The sequence below is a fragment of the Lutjanus erythropterus genome, chromosome 14 (genome assembly GCF_056507025.1).
Source record: "Lutjanus erythropterus isolate fLutEry1 chromosome 14, fLutEry1.hap2, whole genome shotgun sequence".
In the NCBI taxonomy this organism is placed as follows: Eukaryota; Metazoa; Chordata; class Actinopteri; order Lutjaniformes; family Lutjanidae; genus Lutjanus; species Lutjanus erythropterus.
The window spans coordinates 35,599,315-35,622,678 of record NC_139330.1 but is presented as its reverse complement, the minus strand read 5'-3'; the positions used below and the strand labels follow the sequence as shown (position 1 = coordinate 35,622,678).

At 39.4% G+C, this 23,364-nt stretch overlaps 1 protein-coding gene across 1 annotated transcript in view; it reads right to left on the bottom strand.

Annotated features, from left to right (window-relative positions):
• Nucleotides 1-112: 112 nt before the first annotated feature.
• Nucleotides 113-23,364, bottom strand: part of LOC146315911 (uncharacterized) — a 48,837-nt gene continuing 25,585 nt past the window's right edge. The window contains exons 3-8 of the mRNA XM_084736239.1: nucleotides 16,562-16,723; nucleotides 9,743-9,905; nucleotides 6,008-6,135; nucleotides 5,219-5,340; nucleotides 2,944-3,048; nucleotides 113-1,889 (exon numbers count right to left, since the gene is read on the bottom strand). Coding sequence (XP_084592365.1) covers nucleotides 2,952-3,048; nucleotides 5,219-5,340; nucleotides 6,008-6,135; nucleotides 9,743-9,905; nucleotides 16,562-16,723 — 672 coding nt within the window. The 3' untranslated portion in view covers nucleotides 113-1,889; nucleotides 2,944-2,951. The remainder of the gene's footprint in view (nucleotides 1,890-2,943; nucleotides 3,049-5,218; nucleotides 5,341-6,007; nucleotides 6,136-9,742; nucleotides 9,906-16,561; nucleotides 16,724-23,364) is intronic.

Here is a 23,364-nt window from a genome sequence, read left to right as displayed (position 1 = left end):
GTACCACTAGAGGGAGTTTGTGTACCACCACAGTTTGAGAATCTAGGCACTCAGTAATGGGAATCTATAACATAATTTCACACCACAGAAACAAATGACATCACACATAATATCTTCTTTTCATGTAACTTTATTTTTAAAAATAAATTTGAATATTGATGCAATATGCATACTGAAACATAAAATACATATACAGCTGTCTGATAAACATCAGCTATAATTTACATAAAAACAGTTCTTGTTGTGTTACCAAATTCAACACACATCCCTTCTTTAACTGACTGAATGACACACAGTAAAGACAGTTTTTACCTTAATGAAGTACAATATAATAGCACAATATGAAGGATCACTTGGTATCATTATAACCCAACAATATGGCTGAGGCAGCACCTCCTCTGATGGTGGAATTGGAATGTCTGAACTAAGTTTGTCATCCAAAGATATTTTTTTCCTGTGGTTATTGAAGAGAAAAGGACAGTATTGTTATTTTTATTATTATCTTTTGGTCTCAATCCACACAATTAAACGCTTGGTGTGAGCTGAAATGTTTGAAACATTGTTATGAACATCTAGAGTCAAAAGAAGAAGAAGAGCAGTCTGGAGCCAAAAAACAGAAAGAACCAGTACGAGTTCATGCTGAGCTCTGAGTGTGAGCTCAGTGTGAGTCCTGTAGCTAATGTGAAGTCTGTGAAGTCAATTCATAATCAATGAATCACTGCAGCTCTATTCTGCAGTCTTCTGTAGAAGGTATTGATGATGCACTTGAATGTTCTCATTAAAAGTGGAAAGTTCAGACTCTGCCGTATGGAATCACCTCCACATGCCCGGCCAATCACTGCATTAACATGGACATTACTCTTGGATTACCAGGTTTTGTAAAGTTGACACACCCAACTGCTCCTGGCTTTGGAAAGGGGTTTCACTATCAGATGATCAGACGAGCACTTTATTTGAAGTATACCGAGGCCTTTACGGCTTTTGTATAAAATCCCCCTCAGCCTTTTCCTTTCTGTTACTATAACTCCTGACTCCTGCATCTTATCTGGAACAAGACGAGAGAATGTCAGTGATGTAACACTGGCACAGAGGATAAATCACAGCGCTTAATGTGTCAAGCTCTGCATGTTCTTTAAACATACCACTGACACAGTGTATATACTCTAATATCAAGAGACTGATGTTTCTCTGCCACCTCCTTTCACCAGAGTTCATGGGCTGAAATTTCAAAAAGTAAATGTGAAGACAAGCTGCTGTTTGATGAACGAGACTTTCTGACATGTTCTCTTCATCTCATCTGTTAACATGATGTATGATCCATGCACACTGCAGGGTTTATCTCCTCCACTCCTCAGATGCATTACCCCGGCATGCACTCCAGTTATACAATACCTCACACACATACACACACACACACTGTACAAAGCCATTTGTCTATAACACATTTACAACATCATGCAAAATTAAAAGTTATGAAATATGTCTGTTTCACATCAGTTGGATTTTGCAGCGCCTTAATGGAAACCTCGACTAGAGTAAAGAGTATAAACAGGGAATGTATAATGCAGTTAAATAATGTCACAGTGTAGATCATTCTAGACATACAGGATAGTAGCCTTGTCTTCTTAATTACATGAGGATATCACTTATATTTTTCAATATATTTCAAACAATATACAGACTCACATAAACACTCAATTCTCCCTTACATGCAGCACCAGCATCCCTCATACAGTCCCCTCCTATAATCCTCTCTGTTTCTTCTTTCTTCTTTCCTTTCTTCTTCTTCCTCCTTTTTCTTCTTCACTGTTTCTTTTCCAGTCTTGGGTCATCTCTGTGAAACTTCACGTTGTCCTCTGGTTCCCCGTGTGAAACCGTCTCTGTCGAATCTGAGGAGGACACAAAGATGGAGGGCAGAGGTTAAAAAAATGCTGTGTCTTCACCTCCATGAGGAATTCCAGCAGATACATGGACAGCAGGGTGAAAGTATTCTGGTACAGCAGGGCTCATATAATTGTGTCAGGATGGTGGAAACCAGGATTTTGGACTTCCAGTACTCTGGTGGTGTATCAGCAGTTTCTTTCAACACCTGCATCCTGTCACATATTAATAGTCAGTGTTGACATTTTTATTATTTAACAGTGACCACTACCCATTTCCCCTAAAATATCCCCTCTGGACATGTTTTAAGACATGAAAACATGTTTCTCTGTTTGTCAGCAGGATTACAGAAAAACTGCAGGAACAATTCTGATGAAATGTGGTGGAAGAGGGTAGCATGGGTCGTGGAAAAAAACATTACATTTTGGAGCAGACTGGAATCACAGGGCAGGTACACAAATTTTTCACTTAGATTAAGTTCACTTAGTAAATCTTATGACTAAATTATGACTAGAATTTATCAATCATTGCAGCTCTAAATGTTTTATGTTCATTGTTACGTTTATTAGTTTTCAAGCTGTTCCTTCCTTTGTTATGTACAATTTATTGATTGATTGACTGATTTAAAAACCACTGTGTGTACACTGTGCATGGTAGGATATATAAGTGTAATAATTATCCAAATTTTACTAAATGTATCTGTAATGTGATTGCATATATTTATCAGTAACTGTAATAGAATACAGTTACTAGTTTCTGTATCCAGACTGCAGTCCTATACATGTAATCCATTACTCCTCAAGCCTGATAATGAGAAACAAGAGAAAACAAATACCTGTTTCCATCACATTACTTGTGCTTTCTCAAATAATGCTTTCAGATTCGGGTGCATCCCCGCTCCAGACCCAGCAATAGGTCCCCACCCCCCAGGCTGTCAGACCCCCCACCCACAGCCACACAACAGTCTCTCTTATCTCTCTTATCTCCTCTTAGGTTGTATCTGATGCTACATTTAGACCTTTAAGTGTGGGGCTGATAAGGACAGAGAAGGGTCTGCACTACCTGGATCTTTATTGTTGCCAGGGGAAGTCCAGTTTGCTGTGGTGACCCAGGGCAATCATGGAGTTCCTGTTTCTTCTGGCAGGTTCCACTGGTCCTAGATCAGGCCTGTGAAGAAGAGGAGACAGTTATAACTGAGAGCTACTGGCTCTGTGCAGGACTTCTGGTATTTCACTCCTTCAGTTTGCATCACAGCAGCTCAGCCTGGTAGTCTGAGTCTGTTACCCCCACACTGTCAAAAGCTCTGCAGCAGGCCGGCGTGCACATCTCCACAGGAGGCTGCTGTTCTTTCTGATGAATTCTGGCCCGCAGCCATATCTCACCAGGCCTCAGCTTTAAATCCAGGAGGGAATTCTCCCACTCCTCCAGGCATACCTCAGGCCTGACTCCCCCTCCCCTCCCCTCCTCTGCTCCTCTGGGTCTGTGCCAAGCCCCGGTCAGGACGGGACAGCCCTCCACCTCCCGTCAGATTCCTGCACTGTACAACCTGCTCAAGCACAGAGGAGCCACAGTTCATCCACTCTCAGACCCTCCTCTCTCAGGCAAAAATGAAGCTAATAGTTCCTTTTGGCTCCATCTGCCAGGAACCTGTCACGCTTTTCTTCTTGCCCAAAATTCACAGAAGCTGTCACCACTTTTCCACCCCAAAAATGCCTTTCTTTTTCCTCACGCTGGCTTTTATTCACTGCAGTCAAATAACTTGCATTCCTTCTCTTTTTTTAGGTTTTGTTCAACAAACAAGGAAAACAAGTGCAGCTCCTTTTCACTGGTTTGAGCTGGTGCCATTTCAACCCAAACAGACGAGACGTGACCACAAAGACAAAGGACAATAAAGTTTTAGGCTCTGTCACAGAGTCTGGAAACACATTTGAGTTTTTCAACATTATTTATGAAAGAAAGAGAAACCAGGATGGTTCACTTCATATCTTTCACCACCAAATGATTTAATTACAAGAATCTTTGTGTCTGTATGTTGGCCTGACCATCAGGAGTCCAACTTCAGGGTCAGTTTCTTGACACCTCGACATGTGGACAGGAAGAGGTTGGGTCTGTCTGATTCTCTTCTGTTGTGTCACAATGATGTTATTCTTGTTGACTGGAAAGTCTTCATGGAGTGAGAATAAAGGTGCATTCATGCTCCTCGGATGGTCACAGTTTCCGAGATGGGAAATCATTATTCCGACTTCAGTGTGTTCATGTGTTTTCAGTTCCTCAAGTGGAAAAAAGATGGATGCTACTGAGGATAGAGTAGGGTAGGGTGTATGTAATTCTGAATCCATTTGGAAACCTGAGTTATTATCAGGGATAATACTAATAAATAATATTTCTAATAAACTAGGCCACTCTGTGTGGACAGCAGCTAATGGCGTTCACGTGAATTTTGTCAGTCAGGAAATCATTTCTTCTGATTATTCCGATGCACATGAATGCACCATAAAAACTGCAGTTTGAGTACTAAATCCATCACTGATACTTCTCTTCCTTACTGTCGACAAATATTCTGAATAAGTCACTTGAGCTGCATATTTTCTTCGGAAAACAGTTGTCCCAACAGTGGAGTACATGTTTTAAAGTCACAATCAGTGTGACCTTCTCTATCAGTGAGGATTCTGCCTGGTCAACGACGTAATTTCACATAATGAGTAATTCATCCAAATTCAGCCAAGAATGAGAGTGGAATTTAAGGGGCCAGACCCCCAAAACTATGAGCTAAAAGAGGCAAAAATGCTTCATAAAATACTTAGTTTCAGTGTTCAACTGACAAAAATATTATTTAAGATAACTCTTCACATGCTGCCAGTAATATTAAACTCATTTAATGATATTCAATGAGTTCAATCTAAAAAAAAAAAATCTAAAAAATGATTCAAGATATAGACTTAATTTTTTCCAAAAGTAGTATTGCTGTTATTTTGTGCTTGGTCATACACTGTAATATCTTTATTGTTGATGCTACTTGCATCCAGGTGTCAGTAGCCAATAATCCTATTTGCACCCAAAATGTAAACAGTAAATGTGGCCATTTACAACTAGGTACACATAGCCAAGCATGACAGAGACAAGCACCAACATGTCCATAGCCAACAATGCTATTTGCGCCTGTGTAAAGTATAACACTGTCTATTTACACTCACGTGGCAAGACTTTTCCTAAACCTAACCAGGTAGTTTTGTTGAACCTTTTGTTGCTCTTTGGCTCATTGGCTCAACTAGGGGTCTGGATGTAAATAGCCAAACAGCTTTCATATATATATATATATATATATTGTGTTCCTTACATGTAGAGTTGTGGGCAGGACATCTTCAGTGAGGTGGACGTCAGTCCCAGTCTGCTCTGATTCCTCAACTTCGTTTTCCTCACCAGGTCTTTGACTCGCCCCCATGTGTAGTTTTCACTCAGCTGGACACAAAGACAAACAAGAAGGACAATTTAATACAAATTGACAAGACAAGTGACTTCAAGACCAAAGGTTGTAAAGTAACAGTACAGTAACAGTAGTAGTTGAGTACAGACTTACGTGCCTCTTTCCACCACAGCTGAAAACAAGACTTCATGTGTTTGGAGCAGTAATATCCTCCCTGCTACATTAATTACTGTCTATTCCCAACAGATGGGGCCCTTTCAGAGGGAGAACCAGCCCTCCAGGAAAGTGTCTCATTCATCATGTGTCATCAGTGAGAGTTTTGCTCTGCCTGTTTGCCAGAAAGGCAGTCAACAGAAGATATGGATGTTGGGTAACCTTAAGTGATTCAGAGTGTGTTGGCGGGGGGTGGTAGCAGGGGCAGACATGCTCTGCTGTGAGTCATAAGTGAAGACATCCTGTGGTAGCAGCGCCAACAGAAATAAAACTTTTCTATAGAAAGATATTCATAGATCATAGAAATCATAAAATTTTAAAATGCTGTATGTCAGATCCATGATAAAATATGTGTATATGATTATTAATACTGAGAAGCAGGTACTTTGATCATATGTCTTGACATGAAACGCTCCTTTGTTAAACAATACAAGATACTGCTGAATGGAATGCTCACAGTGGACCTACAGCCATGTGCACATGACTCACCCTGCGCTGGGATACGGCGAGCCCTTCGGTGCTGTCCCCAAGGAAGCGGACCTCCCCCTCTGTGTAACTCCTTCGGTTCAGGCCTCTCCTCCACAGAGGGACGGGTGTCAGAGCCTCACTGCCCATCTCTGAAACACAAATCACAAGGTACTTCATTCTTTATACAATTATTTGGAAGTGCATTTAACTACTACTACTATTTTTATATTTGCACTCTCCTATAGAGGAAATAAGTGAACAGGCATAAGGTTTTACCAGGTTCATTCATTTTCTTTCAGCAACTTTAAGTCAGTTTTTTCTGTTTTGTTGAAGGCCAAAGTCCTAATAAATTATAAACACAGAGTGGCTTTAAAGCTGCATTTTAAATATTCTTTTTGGCCAAATGTACAGAAGTCCTGAGGTGCAAGTAAGGGTTAATATTCTGGTGACTAAGTCTGATCTAAATATTTTTCTCTCTCATGTTTATGACTTAAAAGCAGGTTAAAAAAAAGGTTTTGCACACAGTTATACCAAGACTTAGAATAACTCACAATTTTCAGACAATAAGTCAATATTTTCAGATACTAGCTCATTATTTTAAGATAATAACTCATTATTTTGAGACTGTAGCACATCATTTGATATACGAACTCATTATTTTCAGATAATAACTCATCATTTTGAGATTTTATCTTATTATTTGGTATAATAATACATATTTTTTTTAGATAATAACTCATCATTTTCATATATAACTATTTTTTTCAGACCATAACTTGGTATTTTCAGATAACTACTCATTACTTTGAGTTTATAGCTCATTATTTGATTACTAACTCATTATCTTCAGATAACAGGTTATTAGTCATTTTTATCATATATATTTTTCAGATAATAAGTCATTATTTTGAGATTCTAGCTTGATATACTAACTCATTTTCAGAAAATAAGTAATAATTTTGAGAAAGTTTCTCATTTTAGTTTCCATCATGTTGGTGGAAATAAAGCTTCCATATAAAGCTGTATGTTTATATTTATGAGGCATATAAGTTTGGTTTGTGAGTTGAGTGTTGTTGTTCACATGTTGGAAGCTTCGTTTGTATGTTGAGAAGGGAGTGATGACTGTTATGACAAATCCTGATGGAAATCAGCCTGTTTTTTCACCTCTGTTGGTCCCACTCCCCACCCCTCCCACGTTCCATGTAAACACACCTCCCCTCCTCACATGGGCTCAGTTTCTACTGAGCATGGCACTCTTCTTGATAAGGAAAACCACAACTATGGCTACAGCTGTGAGTCAGGTTTTTGTGCATGAAAGTCTGTCAATCAGTGAATTTTTGCATTGCCTTTTCCCCTTTGTCAGTGAATGCACCAACCCAAAATCCAAATGAAACCCTAATCCTAACCTGAACTCTACAATTCCACAAATCTATAGATAAATACACTTTAATCCTGTGTTTCTCTATCGCTGATTCATTAATACCCCACTTGTTCCTGTGTAAACACTCCCAACAACCTGTGGCTGATGTGTGACAATAAAGGTTTACCCTGAAGCACAACATTTAACCTTAGCCCAGGCAGAACTATCTGATTCCCTGCCCCTAGTTCGGGCCCCGCATCTCCCTTGACTTTTCCCGGATCCAGTTTCCTGCCCATCAGAGGAAGAACCGAAGCATTCCAGAGTCCACAGGACGTTCTGTGTTGCTGTCATGAGCAGGATTCCAGGAATTCCGCTCATGTCCCACTCCAGTTATAATTTCTCCTTTCCTGCGTGACCAGCAAGCTGTCAGCCAATACGACCGCCTCCCTCCTGGTGAGGTGAGCCCCTCCGAAAAACACGCCAGCAATGATAACATTTGGTAAGATGACTGTATTCCCCAAATGAGGACCATCACCTGGAGCTGGTGTCTGATGACAAGGTAAACACAGAGGCAGAAAAACACCGGGGGTGGCTGCAGGGTCAGCTTGTGAAACTTAAGGACTAACTAAGCTTTTAAATAACATACAGTAACTATCAGATCCACTGCAGGAACGTGGCAGACAAACACTGAAATTAAAACATGAATTCGTGGTTGTGTTTGTGTGTGTGTGTTTGCTCGCACTGGAGCAGGTTATTAAGTGCTGATCCTGCTAGTAATTAAATGCTAAACGTTAATTAGGAGTGGTTTCAGTAACCTAAAGGGCGCTCAGTTGACTCACAGCAGAGAGTTCAGTATGTCTGTAATTGTGGAGGGTCCAGTCCTCTAAAGAATGTATATCTTATCTTCTGGGCTTATAGAAGCTCAATGCTCTCACTGTAGATGAAGTTGCATGTACACAAGTATGTTCATGTAATCGCCTGTCCAAATAAACTGTTCTATCTTCACTGTAGAGCCAACCACGCATTCATCCCTGCAGTTTCCACTGCTGCTTGGTGATTGGTTGGTTCTTCCTTCCTCTGACACATCAACTTGCATCATCAAGTAATTGCTGGGCAACATCACTTTAAGTCTGATGTAAGTCAAAAACACAAGTGTATCAAAGTCAAGAACAGTTGCCATTGCAACTATTTTTAAAGCCTCATAAGAAAACAAGCTTTGGTTATATCAAGATGATGTGGATGTGTTTTCCCTGTGCCCTTGGGACAGGCCCTGTTCTGACTTTTCTCCAGCTCCTCCTCTGTTTGCCAAAGAGCTGCACCTGATCTGACTGAGGTGAAAGCACCTGTGCAGAGGTTTGTAACAGAGAGACTGCTGGTGTTCTTACCTCCGAAGTTTTCCTTGTGTTCTGACCATATGACTTTTCTGGTGGTCTTGAATTAGCTTGTTTTAATTTAGTATTGTCTTGATTTGGTATATTTGTAATTTGTATTGTGTTTGTAAAGGTGTCTCTCTGTGGGATAGTTGTGGAGTGTTCTTTGCCCCAGTAGGGCCACCTTAAGGTGGGGCATAACAGTGTTTGAATCACCTTTTCCTATGGTGTTATAGGAGGGCTGTGGCAAATAGGTGTTGTACATTTCCAAAAGAAAGTTTTCAAAATATAAAATTCTAGTTTGTCTGTATAAGCACCTTATTACCACCCATATTTACTTCTTTTTTGTTTGTTTGTTTTGTTTGTTGGCAGCAACCTCTAGTGGCCATAGTGATTATGACGGGAGCAGAGGAGAGAGTTAGGTGATGTAGAATTAAAGAGTGAGAAAGTCCATGTAAGGAGATGGGGTGGATGGATGAATGGCTCAAAGAAACAGGACATTGCGTTGCTTTACTTCTGTCACTTCTGTCACTTGACATACGTAACACACTTTTTTCTCTCTTTTTTTGTTTTGGATATATATTTTGGGGATTTTCTGCCTTTAATTTTACAGGACAGCTGAAAATATGACAGGGAGGCAGGAATGCTCTACCAACTGACCTACCAGGCCACCATAACGTACTTCTTTTAACCCAAACCACGATCTTTCCCTTGACTTAACCTAAACAAATCTTAATCCTAAACCTAATTAAACTGCTGCCATTTTACAATGTTAACCATGTGTTTAAAGTCACATGACTTACATAATGTACTTGAAGACCAGTATGCCTGTCCTGGTATTTTCCACCAGTCATACATCAACCTATCCTGTTGTTTAGGTGTGAGGATGTGATGTTCTGTATGCTCTCTTTGTGCATTCAACACTTCAGTCACTTTTTGGGTGAGGGACACTGTAATTTTGACAGTTTATTTTCTGAACCATTTCCTTGATTTACCATCAAATGAAGTACAACGTGTTAGCATTACCTCTCCTGGTTGATACGAGCGGATGCCGGGTGACCTCGGGGATGGTGGACAGGTCAGAGAGGGTTCCACTGGGTGACAAACACTCACTTCTGGAGTGTGTCCTCTGAACGTCCTGGAAGGCCAGACTGGCTGCACCACAGCTGCAGTGCTGCTGGAAGAAGTCCTGTTCAGAAAGATGACAGGAAGAAGAGAATATTCTATTAATCTATTAATATTCTATTATGTCATGTAATTAGGTCCATGATATGAGTATATATTGCGACTTTCATGTACACTGTAAACCCCAATAAGTTAGCAGTACTAAAAGAAATGAGGCAATCAGATGCCACATTTTTTTGAGTTGGTGGTTGGTGGTTGAGGTTATCAGAGCTTAAACATGCTGTAGTTGTGTAAATTATTGATTAAGTCAAATCAAATATTCTCAGTTAATGTAACTCAGAATTTACATTTACCTCATTGCAACAAGTTAACAAACTGTAAAAATGAAAAAGTTGAGAAAAATCAAAATTTCAAGGCAACTCACTTGAAGTGATTTTTGAATTTTAACCCCAACTCAAACAAAAAACTAAATGTTTTCCAACTAACAATGTTTCACTGAGACATTTTACTCTTTCTTCTTTAGATAAACTCAAATTGAAGTTGAGTTTTTCAAAACCAAAATAATTGCATACTTATTGTCTTAACTCATTAAAGTGAAAGTGAATTGTGGATATCAATTTGACATTTTTAATTGCAACCATTTAATTTTCAAGCATCCAAATAGTGACACAAACAAAAGAAAAAAACACAAAAGAAAGAAAATTCTGCTGGAAGCCAATATTTTTAAGATAGTAGAACTAATAAATAAATAAATAAATAAATAAATAAATAATATGAGCATTCAGTTTTAGAGTGTACATTACATCTATAAGCATTTAGGTGTGAGACATACATGGACATGGACATGTATGTATATTAGATTTATGTGTGATTGTTCACCATATACGCTCATATGTCATCAAACAGCATCCAGAAGATGTTAAAACGCAAACAAATAAAATCAACTGTGTGTTTTTAAAAAAGTAAAAACTAAAAAATTACTACTGACACCATTTATACTGTTAGCCTAATTTTGTTCATGGGCCAACCTTTCCCCAAAATGTCATGTTTGGCACTTTTTTGAACCAAAGGTAACGCCATTTTAACATTTCTTTGTGTAACTTCAAATGTTGAACAAAGCTGGAAGTAAATCTATCTATCTATCTATCTAACTTTCAACCTGTACATTTTACATACCGCAGTTCATTCTTTGTTGATCACCTCGTAGTTTTTGTACATGAACCAAATTATCTTTGGTGCTATTTCTTCAGCTGAAGCTCAGTAACATAACATTAGTTTTTCATGGTTCTCTCTTGCAACTTGATTAGACGATGTCTGATTGATTCAAACAAAGTGGATCTGAGGAACTGCAGTAAGTGTCGACTTGATGAGAATGAATAATGTTATCATTAGATGATTCAGGAAATTAAAGGAAATGATTTGATTCATGGATTCACACTTTTTAAAAGCTTTCTCATCTTCGGGCTACAGAGACGGTATGAAGTATTTTGAAGTCAGGTGGCTCAAATCCAAGTGAAGTCATGAGTCACTGGCATAAAATTCCAAGTTGTGTTGCAAGTGTCTTTTGATTTTGTAAAGTTGAATCTAAAGTCTTCAGATCTGTGACGCAAGTCCACACCCCCCATTATGTGTGTGCATATTTTGGTTTTCTATGAGTGTACAGTATATGTGGGTCAGTGCTGTGACTACCTGCAGTAAAACAAAGAACAATACAAACAGTCATCCCAGAGCATCGGTCAATCTGAGGTTCACATCCTTCCATGCAAACTAAAACAGAACTACAGGATGACATCACTTCCATGTAGAATCCCATAATAGTGCAAACTACGTAAATGCGGCCTGGAACGTCAGCGTCACATGGTCGAGATAATAGCTAGGGGATGAGACGTGTCTTTTCCTGCTGTATCGTAAGGAAAAATGTTTACACTGTGCGCAGGGTTCAGTCCCACACAGCACCTGCACAGCTTCCTCCTGCAGCCCAAGTGGCTCATTATATAAGGTCATTTCCTGATTTCTGCCGCATGATCTCTTTCCCTGCTCTGAAGTTACCTTTCACCTACTGTGGAGGCGAGGTTCAGCTGGGCCTCTGGAGCAACACATCCGAGTGCACATCAGCCAACCCACACACACACATTTCCCTCCTGACATCAATACAAAAGCAGCCCTCTCTCAGTTTTATTATATAACCGCTGGTCATTTATATTCTCACACAGTGCTGGGTGCAGATGAGGGTGACAAAATTTGACCAAATCCATCCTGCAAATGCCAACTACAGTATTTATTCACTGAAGCATCTGCTCTTTGGTTCCAAATGCTCAACACTCAATGGAAGAGACATGAATAAGATTAATGTTTTTATTCATTTATAGTGGCTGCCTCAAAAGCAATATGCAACCAACTCATATAGAGGAAGAAGCAGTGTGCAGCAGTGTGTTCCAGAGGCTGAGCATCTGAGGTTGAGCCAAATTCTCAGTAGGCAGCAGAGTTGTATTCCAAAAGTCATATGAAGAAAGACCCGGGAGAAGGAAACCTGGTATCCTAAAGAGCAGCAGGCACATAACAATAAACGAGTAAGCTGGCAGAGAGCCTTCACTGGGTGAAGGCCAAAATGTCACCCAGTACAAACAAACTGAACTATGGTCAAATTCTTATGTTCTCCTGCATGGAGGCGAAGAAGAGTCAGTTAGCATTGTGAGAAGTTTTCACTAGCATTTTTGAAGGTGAAAATGATGAGTAGATTAGCAGGTAAACAGCATTCTTTTTTGTGCATTTACCGAATTGTTAAATCTTTATGGAATGTTCACTGGTTGCACTGTTCTTAACCAGTCTGAAAAGAGACACAGGCAGCCAGAGGTGGGTGGTTCAGTCTTACATTTACTCCAAGTACTTTTTGACAAATTGTACTTACAAGGGTAGCTTGATTACATCATACTTTTCATTCTTTCATTCTTCATTCTTTTAATTTCAAAGTCCATTTCCAGTCATGGTTTAAACAATTTAAAATTCTCTGCAAGAAGTAATAAACTGTGCGTGATATGTTTTTTTTTTTCTTTTTTTTCTCCTATGGGCTGAGCATTGTTGCTAATGATATGTATAGCACCATCCCCTTGATTAATGGGACTGGTTCTTTAGGTTTACGACATCATATACTCGGCCTGACTAAATATGGTTTTTTGAGATTGCTCTTGCTCACTGCAGTTTCAAAGCAGGAAATGCTCAGACATGGTCTTTACTGTGTATTTCACCCCTGATGTCTTGTAACACATGAAACACCACATGGACAAAATTGATTTCAGTCTTTAATTCAGCTTCAGTTCAGTTTTATTTGTATATCACCAAATCATAACAAAGTTATCTCAGGGCACTTTGCAAACAAAGAGGATTGTTTTACTCTTTATAAACTCAATTGGTCCCACCATGAGCAAACACCGAAGCAACAGCAGCAAGGAAAATCATGTTGACTACCCCATGACAAGACACTATCTGGACTTCCAGAACACCAACCCATTCACATGACAAGAATTTGGCATTGACCAGATTCCCTTTTCCATAGTACAAAAAATAAATAAATAAATAACAGACAAAGAAATGCTAAATGAGGACACAGATTTTACTGCTTTTCTTTTAACATTTATAGGTTTATATTATTATTATATATTATTATTATTATATATTATTATATTATTATTATTGATATTATTTATAGGTTCTCTGTAACCACTGTCCTTGCTTGGATTTACTATGCTGCTTTTGATGAATATTGTGGGCTAAAAGACACCATTTGCTGCAGTGTTTATATGTCCACACCCTCTCTCGGTCATAACTCCAAGTGAAGGATTGACTCCCTGATGAACACATCAGAGTTTGTTTGTTTGTTTGTTTTAAGGCCTAACATAATCATGTCATGACAATAAAGGTTGTCTTAAAAGACAATGCCTTGGAGTTTTTTGTGATTTTTGAGTGCACATGTGTCCTTATCCAAAGGGCACCTCAAACTAATGCACTTTGAGTCCAGCAGCCAGTTTCACAAAGATATTTCAGACTAGTCTGTAGTATTAAGGGGCCTTCACATTTTCTCTTCGCTCACCGCCAGGTAGGGCGCAGAGGCGCCGAGCGGACACGGAGGACCTCAGGTATACGTCATCAACAAGTGCGAGCTATTCACCGTTGCTAGGCAACACCAAACGCTACTTGTCACTCTGGAAAGAAAAAAGATGAGGAGGAAAAAGCAGACTCCTCTTCTTCAAAAACAAACCACAGCTCTATGTGACAAAATGATAGGATTTACTGTTGCTGAGCTAAACGACAGTTTATATCTACGAAGCACTGATCCTGTCACTGACACTGCCTGGAATAGTGAACGTACACAAACAGCTAAACTAACGTTAGCATTGTATTTAGCTTAATGGTAGCTCGTAAACTCTGCCTAATCGCAAGCCTGGTAGCCCGATCTGACTACTGGGGACTACGGGGAACTTGGAAACACAGAGAATGAGTTTTTCTTCCATTTCCTCTCCCTCCTCTGTTTGTATGTGTCGCTTCTGGCTACGTCACATTCAGCTGTTATCTCATTGGTTGCGCTTTGAAAGGTCAGGAGCAAACGAGGTCAAAGTTCAAATAATTTGAACTTTGGGCGCAGTGGTGAGCAGTCGATCCGAGCGGTGCGCCATGCCGAGGGTAGGAAAATAATGGGACAGCCAGCGCAAAGTGTTTTTACTGCTGATCATGTGTAGGGGCCTTTAGACTAGTCTTAATTTTGCTCATAGATTAGTATATTGTGAATTAGACCAGTTCACAAAAATAAAGACTGACTAGCTGTAAGCTATAAAAATTAGACACCGTACTCCAAGGCTGACTCATGTTACCATGGTAACAATCAGTGCCACCAACTGATCAGTGGCACCCAACAACAAAAAGAGCAAAACATGGCTCATAATTTGTGGTTTACTAACATTGTTATGGAGAGAGCAATGATTTCTTTGCATCTTGTATTTTTGTATCTTGTTTGAAAATCTCTGATGCTCCTCTCAGTGATGGGATCAACACTGTTTACTGTCACTGTCATTTTTTTCCACATCAGACTTTTTTGTATTGTTACACTCTTTGCTAAACTTTCCAAGTAAAATGTCTTTGTAACTGTTTAGTTTCTGCAAAAGACATATTTTCAGCTGAGGTAAATGGAGCTGAGAGGTTGGATGTGGTCACTTGGTTGGCCTTATTTTTTTATTTTTTATTTTTTTTTAAAAGGTTAATTTATCCAGACGTTATTGCTCCATAGTCCTACTTAAGATAGACATTTAGATGTCCATGTGAAGTCTGACTATCTGTTATGTCTAATCCATAGTCAAAGTCCATCTTTGTGAATCAGCCTCAGTAAATGCTGGTTCCCCAACAGTTTTTAAGGAACGTCATTACTTTTACTGTTACATTTGGACACATTCATCATGCTACTTTTATTTATTGCATTCATGACAGGTAGTCAGCTGGTCCCATGTATTACATTGTTTTCGCATTGTAAATTGATACAATCTTGCTATAAAAATAATGATAATAGCCACTTTAATGTGAGAATACCAAACTAGCTGCTACTGTGGACCACCCCATTTGTGTGGTAAGCCTTCATGGAGGAGTTTATCATGCCTTTGGGGATTCACAGGGGACACCCATGGTGAGCCAATGACCCTTAACCCATCAGCAAAGGATAAGGCTGTTAAAGGTATTACACAGTTAGCCAGGGAGGAAAAAAACACCATGGAATGTCAATTCCATTAACTGAAGAAGCTCAGGTCAAGAGTTCTAGCAGGTTGTGACAAAACCCAAGTTTGAGAATAGTGAAGAACATTGTGTGCTGTACAAGAATGTTTTTATGTCTGGAATGCACACATAGATCTATAAAACTGTGTTAAATTGGGGTTATCCTGACTGAACCCAGTGGTCACACTTCACTACTCTGCTGGTGAGTATGGACTTGTAGGTGATAACTGCCTTCATGTATCCAGCTGTGCTTGTGCTGCTGATGTGAGCAGTGGACCAGAGCTGTCAGTCACACATGTACAGAGCTGTCATTAATGATCCATTCGGATACTTCAGACAGTGTTGGGCTCTTTGTGCTCTTTGTCTCTAGCTGTGGATTCGCCATTGAGAGTATAACAGCAGGGAATCAGACAGAGAGGCTCGTGGGAGGGCAGCCGGTGTGGTCCATCACTCAGGAGTTGATATTCAGACATTTCATGTGGATTGAAAAATAGAATGTACAGATATGAAGATTCTTGAAAAGACTGGTTGTATGAATTAAATAAATGACAGCGAGCCTTTCCTTTCTTCTCTCTCTGTCCCTCTCTTTACTTGGTTGCTTTGAAGGCTTTGAAGACCAAGTCTCCTGCTGGCTCCAGTGGAAAGCTGTTCCAGCCTCTGAGCCCAAAACTGACTGCACAATACGTAAAGAATCCTGGACCGACATCCAAGATTTCTGAATCCCTTCTTTACACATTGTTCCTCTTACTTAACTAAGAAACTTGTAGTGCCAATATAGATGAGTGATTATACTGCCAGAAAAGATCAGATGGCTCTCAACATCCTCAAGGGTACCTACAGAGTCATAGTTTGACGGACAGGACCATTGACCAAGCTGCCATATTTCGAGTTGTGATTGAGGACTTGCTGGCATGATTACAATCCCTAACATAGCAAAAAAAAAAAAAGTAAAACAGTCACACACACCTCTTTGGTCTTTGTCATCCTGCCATCCTTCTGCAGGCTGCAGATCTGCCTCTGCAACCGAAGGTTGGTCTCCTGCAGCTGGCCGATCTTCTCAATGAGTTGGCAGATGTGCTCCAGATAACCCAGGCCTGAACCCAGAGGGTTGTAACTTGCCTGCTGTGCCTGCATGGACAAGCAAACAGTTTGATTAATCAAGATACCAGGAATAAGGTGGAGAAAAAGTAATTTGTTGCTTTGAATTTAACTTTGGAATGGCTGGAATCTGGAAGGACATATTTCGGCAGTACTATAGTAATTTTATATTTGACTGCATCCATGCCAGGCATTGGGATTGATTCATCCTGTACATCACTGCTAGCTTGACATAATTTATTGGACCCAAATGGCTCTGGATGCATTTCAGAAGACCTGCAACCAATCAGAGCATCAAAACATGTGACGTGGCAGAAACAGAAATGGTGGTCTAGTTACAAACATCCTCAAATTACAGCTAACAGGATACAAAATTGTGTTTCTGGTGGGAAAAAGCCATGCAGTAGCAGAATCTTGATCCGTATTTGATCAGCACTGCCTAGTTTGACAGTTTGATCAAAGTTTTGTGAGCCTGGTGAGTTCTTGAAACACGTGACTTTTCTAATCTGGACCAGTGATGCTCCACTGTCAGTCATCGTATCAAACCTGCCCCATATTAAATCAATGGCTGTGACTGACCTGACAAGAGCAAGAACTGATGGAAATCTGTCTGAACAGGAGTGCAGCCAGACATATCTGCCAGAGCAAATGAAATACGAGCTTGCAGATGCATCTGGTTCCCAGGCTACATCACTGTATGATTCTTATCGGGATGGAAAAGCTTCTGAGATCATCATGCAACAAAGTTTCCAGATTAATAAAAGGGAAATTCTGAAGGGCTAGCAGCTCTTTATGAGGAAAAAACACCTACCTATGTGTACCACAGCAATTCAGAGGAAAAAGAAACTTATACGCCTTTGTTTAGTTGCCTTTCAAAGAATTTTGAATAGGGTAGCCAAGGAGGGGCCCAGAGCCAAGACAGGGTGGCATGGAACATGGCCTTTCAGCATGACCTCTGTCCCTATACGTAGTGCAGGCCAAAACTGAGCAAACAGCTCTTCTCTACTGATACTTTTGTGAGTTTGATTTGTACCTGGTCTGCACAAGCATGTTCTTCCTCCTGGAAAGAGCCACATGGTTGCATTCTAAGTCCAACTCTGACAAAGGCTTACATGCAGCCAAACTAAGTAACTGACCAGCCTGTTCTCAGTCCCAGTGCATCAAATACATCAGTTTGGTCAGTGTCCCACTGATTACAAATGTGATGCTGTAAGTGCCACTGTAACGTCATTTCTAGAGACGTCCCTCAAGCGTTTTAATGTGTTGTCAAAGTCAGGTGACATAGTATAAAGAGTGAGAAAAATCTGTATAGAGGTGGGGTGGATGGATGGGTCAAACAAACAGGAGAACGAGGTTCATGTGAAACCAAACGTCAATATTGATTTCTTTTTAAGTTACATAACTTACATGAATATGCAAGTTGTTTTTGTGCCTTTATTTTGAAAGTCTACCTGAATGTTGCATGTTTATTATTTCTAACGTGACCATGGAGCCCTGCACCTGAAAACTAATACATGAAGGCTACCTACAGCGCTACAGTTTGAAGTATAGGGCCACTGGCCAAGCTGTTGTATTTGATGGGAGTGATAAGGTGTAACATATAATATGAAGCTATTAATGAGGATAATAATTACAGTTTGGATTCAGGTATGAAATAAAAGCTCAGATGTGTGTTGCAGAGCTAAAGTCACTTTTCTTTGAGTTTAGAAATGCTTTAACGATCACCAAGAAAGCACAGAGACAGGCAGAAAACCTGTTGTGTTCACCCGGGAGGTGCAGATGTTCACGTTTTCAGCAACACGAAAAAAGGAAATTTTGAGCAAATATTTGTCCAATCATTAACATTCCTAAAAGTGTCCCAACAAAAGCAGGATATGAGCTCAGGTTGGGGTCTTTCCTCTCTTTCCCATGCTGCTGACGCTTAAGCTCCACTCGGGGCAACAGGGAGCTGCGATGGAAAAGTGGCCAAACAATGGGGCAACAGCCATAACAGGCTGGAGGATTGACATCACTCATTTCCTCTGATGGACAAACCATGTGGATCACACAGGATCTTGACCATGAACCTGTTCCCACACACCTCTGGAGGTCATGTTTAACAGCCTTGAGCTTTCTTTCACACTTTGAATGTGTCACATTACTTTCACACAGTACAGTGTCATCAGATGTCCTCTGGTCATAGGCTTAATTACAGCTAATTTGGAAATCATTATTAGAAATTTTGAGCAAAAACTATATCTTAAAGCTGTGCTAATCAATATTAATTCATTTACAGTGGGTGAAATTACTGTGTGTAATTTGAGAGAGTAATTTATTGTGCACCCATTCTTGAGAATTGGAACAAATAATGTCTTACAAAAAAACTTCAAAAAATTATAAAAAGATATATGAAATATCTGTAACATGAAAAGTTTTGGTTTCCTTTATTTTCTTTTTTATTTCTAAACTTGCTTGCCAGAATACACCTTGTCCCAGAAGAATTCACAACTTTAAACAGTTTAAAATATGTCAAAATCTAAAACCAACAACACCTACTGATAACACAGATTTAGAATTGTGCTATTATAATCATCTTCATTTTTTTTTTTTTTTTTTAATCAAAATGTTGGCCGTTTTAAGTTGAGTCCCAGATTTCTATCAACTCCATCAGATTTTTACAAAAACATAATTTAATCAGGCATAAAAATGGTTAGCTATACCCCAAGGACCCCTGTCTCACTTCCTGGTTTAAAAACAGGTGGGAATACTGCTCAAACACTAAACCGCTATTTTTTGACAAATTCATTAATAAAATATTGCCATAACATGTCAACTCTGTAGTCCTTCTAAATTTAAAAATGTGTATTTTGATCAGAATTAAGAGACTCTGAGACACTTTAAAATATTTGAGGGTGAGTGAAAGCAAAGTCAACACTGACTAATTTAAAGTTTTAAGTTACCTAACGTACATGAGCTACATCACTTACCTCAGGTATTTATTTTAACATTCCAACATTAACCACGTTTAATGTGATGTGACTTAAGTTTTGATAGTAACTGGTGAACAACTTTTCCTGTTGTTTAGGTGTGAGTATATGTTGGTCTTGGTTTGCTCATCGCTCTCATCAGTACTGTTTCTATCCTGGCCTGGCATCCTTTTTCTAGAGAAAAAAAGCTTTAATAAACTGACTGCGCACTACCTGCCCAGCACCAAACAGTACACAGACAAACTTAAAGACTTGCTGATGAACAGAGTGGAGCATGTAGCAGCTAGAGAGACAGATTCTTTACCAAGAGTCAATGGAAAACTGAGCTAATTCATCAGGTAGACACAAACCACTCCAAATGAATCCTAATGTTGTTCCATGTCTGCTAAATTGTTAAAAGGTAAACTTTTTCTAATATTGCCAATTACTCTTAATAATATGTCAGATGTTGTGTCTCCTGCTTGTTTTGATGCCCCTAAATGGTCAAAAAATGAATGCCCCATTAAACTTAAACATATAAAGACAGACAAAAACAGTCAAAGTCCAAATAAATAGCCATGTCAAAAACTTTTGTGCTGTGTTTCCAGTCCCTTTATACACTCTCCTTTGGTGCAGTAATTAACTGTCTTTACCAGGCACGCTTAAAATTACTGTTTGGACAATATGTTAAGTTACTCAGACATCACCCTGCATGTCAGCTGTACTATAAATGTGACCTCATTTCATTCATGTTTTCAGTGTTTAAGGGTTCTGAAAAACCAAAAAGAAGATAATTTTCATGGCTTTTGTCACATTCTTGTTATCGTTTGTCTTTTAAAATTAATATAATTTTTAAAATTACCCACTGGAGTTCTCATCATTCTTTGGGTGATGTAAATATGAAGTATAATGTTGGCATAGAATCAGTGCTGTAAGCTTTAGGCCATTTTTTTAGGCCAAATTCTTTACAATTTGGAAAATGTACACCATTAAATGCTACTTGCTACTTTAGCTGCTATCAGTATAATCATGGACGCACAAACAAAAGCATCTGGGTAACTTCTGGTAATGGAAAAATGTTTAAACACAACTTTAAGGTAACTTTATTGCAAGTTATAAACTTGCAATAGGGCATCATAAACATCAAAGACACTGCATGTTAGAGTTATACATTCAGATGGATGAAGATGAAGGTTAATGTGATAATTAGCAGGTGAATTTCCTCATCAGTTGACTCCTCCTAACCTCTTTACTGCATCCAGGCAACTAGACTACTTATAGTCTTTTTTTGGTGGCAATTAAGATAAGGAAGGGTATCCCTTCCACAAGATGACCCTCACTTCCTCAGACATGGTTGCTGATGAGGGGGAGGGTCTGCAATCAGAGGCTGTTGTGGCTGTAACAGGGCTAGAGCTGATCTTATCCACGGCCCCACAGAGACCATTATGTGATTCACAGCCGGGAAGAGAGAGTGGGATTCAGTAATACCCCCATTTAAAAGTGGGCAAACACACGCAAACAGTTTCTACTCATTCCATGAGTCAACATCCAATAACGTCTCTGACATGGAGCTGACTGACTGAGGCGACAAGGATGTGAAAGGCTGCAAGTCTGGCATAAGAAATAAAGCCTGTTTGGACAGTACTAGAGGCATACAATAACTGAACAGAGTGTGTTTGTGTTGGCATGAAACACTGGATCCAATATTGTCTGAGGTGAACATTAGTGGCTGACGTCAGATCAGGAATCCCATATGTCCCACTGGTCTTAAGAGGAGGATAAATGAAACCTTGTGAGTGGAAGGGAGCCAGGAGCCATTTATCTGTTATGTATTCTCGTCTGAGGGGTATTTATATGCTGTAGCTCTGGGACGTCTGAAGCCTAAATATCATACTTTAAACACTGAAGGAAACTGTCTTTTGACGTCACTTTAATAGAAACTGGAAGTGGGAGTGGGACTAAAAGTGATGGTAGTGGTCACAGAAAAGAAACAGAATGGCCACAATGTACAAGAGTTACCTCCAAGTTCATTTCACACAGATTTAATTAACTTGGTCATGTTCATAGTTCACAATTTAGACTTTAGACTTAGACTACAATTATAATTCAAATTTCCAAAAAAGAAGAAGTTCACATTCATTTATTTTATTTTATCCTACCAGAGGTGGCAAATACCCAGACATTCACATTTAGACATGTAAGACTATGGTAAAAGTAAAAGTATTGACTCAACTTTTTTACTTAAGTCAAAGTGAAAATGTATAGACTCTGAACTCTGTTTTTGTCTTGTTACATCTTTAATGTCATTTTTATCTTGTGTATCTTGTTATGTTGTTTTTGAATCAAAGTGGTGGACTGATCAACTGATGGTGAACTGGAGCTTAACAGGAGCTGGAGCCAAATTTCTAGTGTGTATCATTGCTGTGACCTAGCCATAGTATGTAAAAAATGCATTTTTAGTTTGATTTGACTTTGAGAGACTCTTTTTGTGTTAATGTGGGAGAACTATTTCTGAGTAATCATATTATTTGCTATGGTGGTTACTCGCCCACGTATTTTTTTTTTTTTGGGCAATATCTGATTTTATGATTGCAGTTTTTTCCTCTGTCACATTTTAAAATAAGAGCATGATAAGATAATAACATCTGAGATTGCCATGGTAACTGAGGCCCTCTCTGGCCCTCACTTGTAGATGTTTCCATTATCTTTGCTGCATCCAAAATAATTTCCTAAACATGACCGTGTTGGAAAGGAATGAAGCACCAGATGTGTGTGGAGCATCCAGATAGGGAGGAAGGTACGGGCAGATCACGTACGCTGCTTCTCTCAGCCAGACACACAGATAGTGTTTCTGCCTGGCTTTCCTGCAGTATATCTTTCAAAGCACTGCAGACAGGAACTGGACACTCTGTGCTGCAGCTGATCTTCTGTCCTGTGTTAGTTTTGGCATGACAAATGTATGAAAATGTGTACTAGGTTTCATCATTTCTTGGTTTTTGATGTCCTCTACACACTTTCAGGCTAAAGGTGTTGCCATCTTTGATGTGTGCAGTTACAATGATTACATGGCGAGGTTAGCAGAAAAGATGTTCAGACACGTATGAAAATATTCTGCTCCATCACATAAGATTCTTCACATAAGGTTGCATTTTGGTAACCTGATCTGTTTGTGACACAGAACCATCTCAGCAGCCATTCATAGAAACTGCTGAAGCCGAAGCCAGCCAGAAGAAGAGTGAAAACATATTTTCCATCGATAAAAGCCCTGTGTCGTTCTTTGCTCCTCTTTCAATGAAGAAATACTCTCCAGCTCTGATATAACTGGTGCTATTACAGTATCTATATGCTAACCTCTTCAGGAGGCGTCGTATGTTAGAGACAAATCGTTTCCATGGACACTTCTCCCTCTTTGCACAACTAAAACAGCAGCGGCAGGATGCTGATTGGCTCACACCACCTCTGATGATGTGTATCATCACAGTATAATAATATGCTGTAGTTTATGGCTCAAAAACATGTTTACAAAGTGTGCAATACCTCTTTAATGATCTAAGTTACTGAAAACAACCCTGACAGGGCAGCAGCACACATGCTGTTCACACTTCTGCTGTGCAGCTGAGGAATTCAAATAAACCAGAAGCATCCATTTCATATTTTAATTACATTTCACTCAAGCACTGATGAAGTAAGTATTCTTTGAAAATGGATACAAAGTGTGAGCTCAGA